Consider the following 10024-nt stretch of genomic DNA (forward strand, 5'->3'; position numbering starts at 1 on the left):
GTGAATCGGGCAGGAAAAAAACACTGCCAGGTTCAGGGCTTCATATCCCTCAGGGGCCTTCTGTACTGAAAATTAATGTAGTCATACTGGAAGGTACATTCCCATTAAATGGCAAATGCTCGCTGAATAGCAAACTAAACAAGTTTTATAAATGTAACCTGTAAGGAAATTGTATACCACTAGCCTGGGCAATGTCCATTGCTTGCTGTACCTGGTGCAGTGTCCAGATACTTTTAGAGAATATTTATCAGCTGTCATAAACAAGACTGAGTATTCATGAGGCGTATCTGAAGAGCAGCACAGACCAACAAAACCTTGCCAACCATAGTAAACAGGATACCGAATTAAGGTCTGGCCTCTTCATTATCTGCATAATATACCAACACATTATATTTACAGTCGAGATGTTTGCTGGACATGTGGGCTGAGTCCCTTGTGTATTCTTTTTAGTCTTGGTACCTACCTTCACACCATTCAGAATTGCAACACTTGTTACACTGGTTTCTCTACATTTGCACTGAAGGTTTTTGTCATTTTGATGGCACATTAGAAAGTTTGGAATTTCATTACAATGCAAGACAGAGAACAAGGAAAGCAAAGATAAACTCAGAGAAAAAAAGTAAGACAGAAATCAATGAAAGTAAAAAATCTGCAGAACATTTTAGGCATTGACATCAAAAATAGGGAATTAAAGCTTATAATTGCAACCACAAAAAAGTAGTAGGACAGGACAGCAAGACTAACAAAGGTAGACACACATAAATGTGAGTATGGACATGTTGAACAAAAATACGTACCGTATGACAGACTAATGACAGAGCTGGATGGTATGTGACATGATTGACTGGCTACTAAGCTACACCCAACCTACAGAGATTAAGATGGACAGGAGATTTAAACAAGTAATGAAGAGTGAGGTTGGTGTGATTGTTTTTCAATCGAAAAACTTTCCTCAATGGTTTACCATCTTTAACTACAAAACATTATGTAGAAATGTAAAAAACACAAAAACATGATAACTAACAACGGCTATGTTGCGGCTAACACGTTATCAAACAATTACCTTGCTACACATCAAGAAAAAAAGCAATGCGAGGTATCATTTAGACTTATTTATCTTATGACCAGACCAAATGTTGTACCAAAATTCACTGTCTTTGAACTCCAGAACGTTTTTTTTATTCACAAACAACTAATTAAAACATATAACATGATTCACTATTATTGCTAATGAAGATGTATTCTTTGTTTCGCAGCCAGGAGAAAGTTAAAAGGAGACTAATGGAGTCTCTGAAGGTTCAAATGAGTAATTGAATAAAGTATTGTTGGCTGGAACAAACAGGCAAGTCTTCACAGCACCATGAACAGAGAGAAAGAGAGCGTGCTGCTCTCGTTCGTGTGTGTACATGTGATTCCTGGCTCCTCTTCTCATTGGATGTTTTGACGATGGGCGGATCTTCCTCTTGGCTTAGTTCCTCTGTGATTAATATCGCAAAAATAGAGGATTTAGACGTTGGTTATGGTCGAATAGTCCAAATATCAGCTCCTAACGTCTACCCCTTGACCTCTGTGTGAAACGTCACGGGGTTAAGGAATAGTGGATAGGATCATTCAAAAGGACTTAGGAGAAAAAACTGCGCTACTTTAGAGAATCTTTGGTTGAAGTCGAATAGTCCATTTAGCTTAGGAACCTTCCTAACGGAGTGAAATGACCCGGAAGTCCCTCAGTGGCAGCCATGATAAGTGCCGTTTGAATTCTCTATATGATAGAAAAGGAGGTTTCAAACTTCCTTTATAACCTCCTTTAGCTTAGGAATCACTGGACCTCCCTTGACGAAAGGAGCAGAAAATGCTGCCCCACAATGCCTTGCAGCCTCAGCATTTGCCGTCACACAACAGTCGGCCGTTCACGGAAACAACCAATTTTGACCGAGAAATGATATCATGAAAGTTACGGTGCTTATTAAGCTTTTCAAAACGTATGTGGTAAGTTGCCAAAGTGCTTTGTTTTGAACGTTCATCAGTATTATAATCAAAGAGAGAAATATGAACGTTAGTTTTTACTGAAATTATCAAATAAAGTCAACATTTCATTTCATACTGAGCTATGTGGGGTTTGTTCAACTTTTAAAAGATGTTTGAATGGTGATATACACAGTGATAGATGTTAAGGACGTTTATAATAAATACATTTGTATTTATTTTTAAGATCTTTTCATAGTTCATACAATCATACATATTGGGATCATTTATATGAATGTGGACCGGAGGGAGAGGGTGACTAGCATAAGTTTCACTTTCCTTTTTTATTTCAATTCCAACTTTGGTCATGAAGAATATGTTTCTCTGTTGTCCCCCTTCATAAAGCATAAAACAACAGCATCAGAGCACGGTGCAGAGTCTCTAGATGAGTTTACAGTAGTCCCTCCTTCTTATTACACATCCATGTTGAAGTCCGCTGTATAGAAAGCTGTAGTTTCCATAGTTTCCCCGCAGCAGCAGACGCACATTTATGACGTCCGCTGGCGCATCATAAACACGTCGGATAGTGAAAGTGCAGTCGGATTCTCTAAAGTACCGCATTCTCTTCTCCTAAATCCTTTTGAATTCTCCTCCTATCCACTATCCCTTAAAGACTCAGTGAAGTGTGCGCCTGTGCATGATCTGTTATGCTAATACGTATAGTAATGACCAAAATTGTCCATTGGAACCCATATCAAAAGATGTGGGCATAGCAATGAATTTGACGAGTTTTGAATTTGCCGCCTGGAAACCCGCAGTTGACCTCCGCCTTCGTGGGCGTGGCTTGCGATCTACTGCGGGACGTCACGAGATGGTCGCCGCCGAAGTGTTTACATTCATCACAGTTTATTGTTTCTCTGTTTCAAAGTCGAATTTATCAAAGTTTTTGAGCGAGTATTTTACTGGAAAGTGTGTCGGAGTCGACTGGAAGTGATTGCCAATCGAGAAAACCTGACAATGGAGGAGACAGTGAAGAAAACGGGAGGAAAAACACACGGGAAGCGATGCATTGCCGCTGGCTGTAGTAATGTCAAGTCTGCCGAAGTGGCGATGTTTCTGTTCCCAAAAGATGAAGGTGAGCCTGGCTGGTGTCCTTGTTTCGTAGATTCGTTGATTGTTCATGACAAATAAGAACCACTGGTCGATTCGATTCGATTCGAGAGAGAGAGAGAGAGAGAGAGAGAGAGAGAGAGAGAGAGAGAGAGAGAGAGAGAGAGAGAGAGTTACAGGGTTGTTGTTGTTAGCATCTGGTGCTAGCTCGGAGCTAACGGAGATTAGCTGTTTTAAAAAATAAGGAGAGGGAGAGTCCTCTCCTGTGGGACTGAGAGAGATAACGTCAGCTCAGGGAGGTAAAGGACTCTGAGTGATTAGATTGTAAACTCTAGCCTAAGTTATCTCAGTGGGTTTGGTCATCTATGTAAACAAATATTTCCATCTATGTAATATTAGTTGTATAAAATAGGTTAAGAAATCCTTCCAATGTTTTTTGATTATTGAAATATATGTTTCATATGAGTGTTGAGAGCTGTATCCATAGATCTCTTAATGTTGCCCTCAAAGTGCACCAGATTGATGCATTCAACTTCAATTTAAAGAAAAATATCTTCCCGGGGTGCATGCCCCCGGACCCCCCTAGAGGGTGTGAGGTCATCACAGGTAAAACAGGTTCACATGGATAGGATACTAGATAAGTGTGAACACTCATTATGTACAATACACATTTTTCTTGGATTTGTTAACACTATAGTCCCTAATTTATTTGTAGAAAGGCAGGAAATGGAATTAAATCGAGAACATTTTTCATTGCGGGGGACCCCCTGTTTTGTGTGTCCCCCACTTCTCAAACCAAAGTTACACCCTTGTCTAGATCTATGACAAAATATTGTGCTCAACTAAATTGACTTCCATGGCCATGTTAATGATGTCATAATAGATTACCTATAGAATAGAGAGCTTATCTTTTGACTATTAATGGTTGGATCTATTTTATTTCTACAGATCTGTCAAAGGCATGGGCAAAGCAAGTACAGAGAACCAGGAAGGACTGGGAGCCTACCAAATACAGTGTTATGTGCAGTGAACACTTCACAAGGGACTCCTTTGATGAAAGTGCTCTACTACGAGCGCAGACGGGCATTGCGACAAAGAGGACCTTGATCCTGAAGAAGGGAGCAATTCCAACTGTTTTCCCCAGAGTTGGGACTTCAGCTGTGGGACAACTTTCAACGTCAACATCAAGACCGGCTCGATCTGCATTTGCAATGAGAGAGAGAAAGCGGGTAAAGTTGTTAGGCCATATTTGTTGATGTTAAATCAGGATTTAATTCCAGTGGCTAGTAGTCTCCTGAATTATTATTGTTGAAATGGTATGAGCAAGGTGTAGGCCTATACTGTTTTGAATAATTTTGTAATCCATTTCATATTGTGTACATTTGCAGAAAGTAGAAGAACTCCTGGCAGAATCAGAAGTGGAGAGTTGCAGTTTTGCTTCCACGGAGGAATCAATGGAGATGGCCACTGACACAGACATGGCACCGGAACAGGTTTGTGATTGCCCCCAGGTTTTGTTTTAGATGAGCACATTGGCTGGTTTTACCTTGCATGTTATCATGACTGGCACACACAGTGCACACATGAAAAAAAACCTTCTTTGTAATATGCACACCTTAGATCTTACACTTGTTATGTAAAACAAAAAGCTTAGCATTAGTCTTGTTCCAAACACCAAACATGCAACCGGCAAACCAGTCTGCTAAATATAATTATTGTAGAAAGTTGCTAGTCAGGCATGATATTGACTTACATATGCATTGGCTCTAGCTAAGCATTACTGTAGGGTACATGTTTATCATGATAATATTGTCTAGAACTTCTAACCCCTCGAAAATATTTTACAACATCACACTATGAAATGTATGTTTTCACCTGGCAGGAACGACAGAGTCAAGATCAGGCCTGCCAGACAGACTGGACTCCAACAGCTACTGTCAGCATCAAGACACAGACTGGGAAACAACTCACTAAAACAAAGACACAGTCAAAGGGTAATGCCACTATTGATTGGTTAATAGTAGTGCACTATTAAATCGAAGTTTAATCAGTTCCTAAAAAAAAAAAAACACAACAGTTTGACAGGATGAGCGAGTGTGTCATATAATACTGTATTACAGTACGGGATATTCCTTCTAATGTTGAGTTTGTTAACTCTAAATAGTAAGCAACAGATCAACATAGATTTGTGGTTTTATATAAACACAATATAGTATTCCATTGATCATTTCATTTCCAGCATGCCAGGTGACGCCCGAGATGCTGACTGCAAGTCTACCAGTACAAGGGAGGCAGAGAAATCTGAAAGTCCATGGCACCAGAGACCCAGCTACACCTGACCAGCCACCACAGGCTGCCTCTAGCAGCAGAAGCAGCCAGGCGTCAAAGCTGGAGCAACACCAACTGGAAGACGCGTCGTCCAGCAGTCCAGCTGCACCACCATCAGTATCAGGCTCCTCAGACTGGGAACCCAGTAGCCCCATCTCAGCGACTGATTCTTCTGACAAGTCAGATCTGTCAGAAAGTCGGGAAGCATTTGGGGATGAGATCTGCCACAAGGAACCCAAATACATCGTCTTTGGCTCCAGCCTCGGGAAACTGCTACAGTGGTGCCACTGTCCATCTTGCGGCAGCGTCGACATCCGTCAAGTGTGGACAACCACTGGAACACTACTTAAGATCCAGCAAACATGTGACTCCTGTCTGCAGGCAACTGAGTGGCAGAGTCAACCGAGCATTGGAAACTTCCCGCATACTGTTTGCCGGTGCGTCGCCAACAAAGGTGCTGCGAGTCCTAAACCACATGGGTGTGATGACCTACGTGAAACGAACATTCTTCTCACACCAGCGAGACATCCTGCAGCCTGCAATACAGGGTGTATGGACGCAACAACAGGCAGCCCACATTGCGATGCTGCAGACTGAAGGGCGACCTCTGGTTCTGGGGGGTGACGGCAGGGCCGACAGCCCTGGACTGGACACTGCGCAAAATTTGGAACATACACTACAATGGAGCTGGAATCAAATGTGGTGCTAGACCTACAGCTGGTGCAGGTACAGTTTATATTGTTCAAGTTCAGGGTTTTGTGTGAAAAAATTTAAAACTTCATCTGTAAATATTGTAATAGTAACAGTGTTTCAAATCATATTCAGCTCATTGCAGAGCTCCTGTCTAGTTATCTGCCTAACTGGAATGTTCCCTGCTGTATTTTCAGAGCAACGAGTGTGGTGGGAGCTAACATATGGAACTGGAAGGCCTGAATAGGATGGTGGCCTTCTTTGAGGACATCCTGGAGATTGGCACTCTCGTCACAGACCGACATCGCCAGATTGCCAAATGGATTAGAGAGAATATGCCGTACACAAAACATCTGTATGACATCTGGCATGCAGCCAAGTGTATGTGTCAATGTTGTTTCTTTTGAAGTTCAAGGAGTAGAGTCTTCTATTGAGTTATCGTAAAGTTACCACCAGACAGACATTGCAGCATGCAGTGTAACAAATCTTATTTGCACACCTCACTCAAATAGATAGATCTCTTTATGATGTCAGTTTTATTTATTGTCTTTGCAGCTGTTGGGAAGAAGCTAAAAGCCATCTGCAAGCTCAAGGGCTGTGAGGACCTGAAAGCATGGCAACAGAGCATAATCAACCACTTGTACTGGGCAGTGGTTTCCTCCACGCAAGACGATGCAAAACTGATTGTGGATAAATGGAAGTCGTGGAGCGGCATGTCCTAAACCTCCACAGGGGCCATGGTGGAAAGTTCCCCACATGTGCGCACAAGAGACTACAAGGCAGGGTTCACAGGAAGAAGTGGATCAAAGAGTTTAGAGTCAATACTCCTTTTTCTGATATGGCGGCAGACGTGACATTTAAAATTACGTCAGCAACGGGTGACTGTAATTTTAACCATCATCCACCGCCAAAAGGAGTATGGAATGTATACAGTGTATGCATGCTGAGTGATTAAAAACCCAGGACATACCCAGCAACAACAATGTACTGACTGTCTTATGGTTGGGTAAATAATCCAAAAAGTTACGTCTGAGCAACAAACATTAGAATTGATAATCCATAATGTCAAGCACTGCCATTGAAATTTGTTGATGATTGATTTATTGATCTGTTGATTGCAGGTTCACTATCAGCTGTCAAACTGGAGAAACTGGTGACAGACAAGATGCTGTGCAAGGACATCGGCAAGCTCTCTGCCGTACACCAGACATCCAAGCTGGAGGGCTTTCACAGCCTCATCATTCAGTTTGCACCAAAGTCTTACGTGTACTCCTACATTGGCATGCTGTGCAGGTTGGTCTTTTCAGCATATAATTCGAAGGCTTGTACTGTACCAGCTAAAGACTTGTTTCAGTTACTTGGGAATGGGCGTCTTTGTGCCGTGCTGAACCAGGTCCCCGTGCTGTATAAAAGCTTGCGACGTTACGTCACATCTCCCATAGTGTATCAAAATGGAGGAAGGAACTGTGATGAAGTTGTCAACTCCAAGACACACATTGCCAGGACTAAAATAAAACACTAAATCACATTCTGAATCAATATCAAGTTAAATAGAGCTGTTCATGTATAGACGTGGAATAATGACAAAAGAGAGATATTTCTTTTCACATTTTTAAAACTGTTTCTTTGTTTATGTTAACAGAACCCTTCTTGCCGGACTGCATTACAACGAGAATGCCAGCAGACATACTGCAACTACGAAGGCGGGAGAACAGAGGTTCAAAATCCGCTACCCCAAGTACAAGGCTGGAGGTCATGTTGTGAAGAAGATCCTAGTAGAGGCAACATTCAGTGAGTTTGAAATGAAATTACTCAAAATAATATTGTCCAGATTGGTAATGTACCGGTACTAATGATTTAGTAACTAATTCAGTTCAAAACCCCAATTGAAAGAATGATCTCGGCTTGATGACAGACACCATTTATTATTAGAGAACATTATAAAGTGCAAGTTTTGTATTCTGTCTTTGAACACTGTTGCAGGCTATGTGGATGATCTCATGAGAGAGGTGGTCGACCTCTGCAAGAAACCCAGCGCAGACAGGTCTGTACAGCTGGAGGAGCCTCCCACTCTATCCTCGGCAATGGAGAAGCCTGACAAAGCAGAGGCCATCAAGGCACATGCCAGTCGTTTCAAGACCAAATAGTCTGTCACTGTGCATCTTCAACTGTGGAACTGTATTAAACATTCACTTCAGAACTGTATTGTCACTGTCCTTCTTCATAACCGTGATAGTCCATGGATGGAAACTGTCGACGAATTTGGTTCACTGCACAAGAGGGCAGTGGCACTCTTATGTCGCGTCCTAGGTAACCCCAGCAAAGTCTCACCAGCTGTCGGTAGGCTGTGTATCGGTGGCGTCTGCAAGATAAAACATTATAGCATTGATATGACGACAGCTACTGTCAAGAGACTACTACAAATGAAGGACAATAGATGATAATAGGTCAACTTCAAAGTTACATTTTCTTATACTCAGATCATAAAAGACTAATATTCAAACGTATAAAGTTGCAAAAGTGGTCATGACATCATATTAACTGATACATTTATATACTAGTAATAGACTTGATTGTAAATAATGTTTGTAAGTCATTGCCCTCTTGCTGGAGATGGCCATAATGTTGCCTGTATCCATAGTATGCTATACGCAGCACCCAGATGTCTAGACAGCCAGATCGGAAGCCGGGGTGGTCGATTATGCAGCTGTGGACACCATCCTCCTCCATGGTCCTGGTGACAGCGGGGATTTCTCGACAGCACACACTCTCGGCTACAGTGTCCATGTTGTTACAGTTGTCGCACTGACACCTAAAACATATAAAACAGATGTAACATTATGATTAGCAGGAATGCCAGGATTTTTCAGTGTTGTCAGGTTGCGACATTTTGCAAGGTAACTGGATTTTATAATTTGAACTTGGAACTGTATATTGTTGAATTTTATGCAGAAGATCCAATAAAGTTAGACTATGTGCACATGAAAATTATTTCTTGTTCTCGCCCCCTGATTATCTGATAGGTGGAATGATTCCCATAAGCTGCAGATAAGAAGAAAAACAGGGCTGGTCACCCTGGCGTATGTTTTAATTCAATGACCAGAAAATTCTAGTTTAATAATACTCTAGCACATGACATGTACATAAGCTAATTATTTCCCAGAGGCTGAGCCCAAGCAGAGATTTTAAACAAGGCAAAGGGCCCTTCAGTCTTCACGCCCCCCCCCCCCCCCCCCCCCCTATTTTCAAATCGACAGTGACAGCACAGTCACTGCTAACCTGCTAACCATTCAGTGTTCTGTAGCCGGTCAATGTCTTCCCCATCGTCCATGTCGTCGCCATCATTCTCCCCACTTGACGTCCCTGACGGCTCAAATCTGTAGGGTTCAATCATGTCCTGCGCTTCCTCATCGTCACTTCCATCTTCTGTGCCACTTTCCTCATCTATCCTCTCCGAAAAGCTGTCAAAATCAATCATTTCTCTCACACTTGTTTCACTTTCCAAAGTCTCCGCCATGTTTACAATCACAACTGGGCCCATCTTGTGACGTCACAGCCGCTATCGTCTGCAACTTCCGGTAGGCTCAGACGGCCGTTATTATTAAATTTAATAATTAATAAATACATAAATTATTACAAATTATTTTAGCCATGAACAGGCACAATGATATGTAAGGAATGAAACTGCCATTTCATTTTGGCGTAAAAACATGCACTTCACGGGCACTTTAACCCCGTGACGTTTCACACAGAGGTCAAGGAATAGACGATAGGGTTAGACGTTAGGAGCTGATTTTTGGATTATCAGACCGCAACCCGACTGAACTTTCACTATCCGATGTGTTTATGATGCGCCAGCGGACGTCATAAATGTGCGTCTGCTGCTGTGGAGAAACTATGGAAACTACATTTTTATATACAGCGGAATACAACA

The 10024-nt window shown here is 41.9% G+C and overlaps 2 protein-coding genes across 4 annotated transcripts; one reads left to right on the plus strand and one right to left on the minus strand.

Moving 5' to 3' along the window:
- Positions 1-2010: 2010 nt before the first annotated feature.
- On the plus strand, positions 2011-8290 carry LOC307031471 (uncharacterized protein). Of its 3 annotated transcripts, none has more exons than XM_079668600.1 (10): positions 2011-3097; positions 4021-4301; positions 4461-4565; positions 4955-5066; positions 5312-6126; positions 6288-6471; positions 6646-7112; positions 7212-7383; positions 7733-7881; positions 8074-8290. In XM_079668600.1, exons 1-5 carry the CDS (start codon positions 2980-2982, stop codon positions 5995-5997), a joined length of 1302 nt encoding a protein of 433 aa, XP_079524726.1. In that variant the 5' UTR covers positions 2011-2979; the 3' UTR covers positions 5998-6126; positions 6288-6471; positions 6646-7112; positions 7212-7383; positions 7733-7881; positions 8074-8290. The 3 variants fall into 3 exon arrangements, with proteins under 3 accessions (XP_079524726.1, XP_079524727.1, XP_079524725.1); XM_079668601.1 differs by having other exon boundaries at positions 6646-7096; XM_079668599.1 differs by having other exon boundaries at positions 6646-7383.
- A 130-nt stretch (positions 8291-8420) lies between these two features.
- LOC307031472 (uncharacterized protein) lies at positions 8421-9591 on the minus strand. Its single transcript, XM_079668602.1, has 2 exons — positions 9378-9591; positions 8421-8902 (listed from the first exon to the last, which is right to left on the minus strand). The coding sequence occupies exons 1-2, from the start codon at positions 9566-9568 to the stop codon at positions 8641-8643; spliced, it is 453 nt and encodes a 150-aa protein (XP_079524728.1). The 5' UTR covers positions 9569-9591; the 3' UTR covers positions 8421-8640.
- Positions 9592-10024: the final 433 nt, after the last annotated feature.

The sequence above is a fragment of the Notothenia rossii genome, assembly GCF_949606895.1.
Source record: "Notothenia rossii genome assembly, chromosome: 3".
Lineage (NCBI taxonomy): Eukaryota > Metazoa > Chordata > Actinopteri > Perciformes > Nototheniidae > Notothenia > Notothenia rossii.

What these genes read in the sequence shown, in the direction of transcription:
- LOC307031471 (XM_079668599.1), top strand. Translation starts at nt 2,980, where the DNA reads ATGGAGGAGACAGTGAAGAAAACGGGAGGAAAAACACACGGGAAGCGA. An exon ending in CAATGAGAGAGAGAAAGCGG is followed by an intron (nt 4,302 to 4,460) that starts GTAAAGTTGTTA and finishes GTACATTTGCAG; the next exon opens with AAAGTAGAAGAACTCCTGGC. An exon ending in AACAAAGACACAGTCAAAGG is followed by an intron (nt 5,067 to 5,311) that starts GTAATGCCACTA and finishes TTTCATTTCCAG; the next exon opens with CATGCCAGGTGACGCCCGAG.
- LOC307031472 (XM_079668602.1), bottom strand. Translation starts at nt 9,568, where the DNA reads ATGATTGATTTTGACAGCTTTTCGGAGAGGATAGATGAGGAAAGTGGC. An exon ending in CGGCTACAGAACACTGAATG is followed by an intron (nt 8,903 to 9,377) that starts GTTAGCAGGTTA and finishes TATATGTTTTAG; the next exon opens with GTGTCAGTGCGACAACTGTA.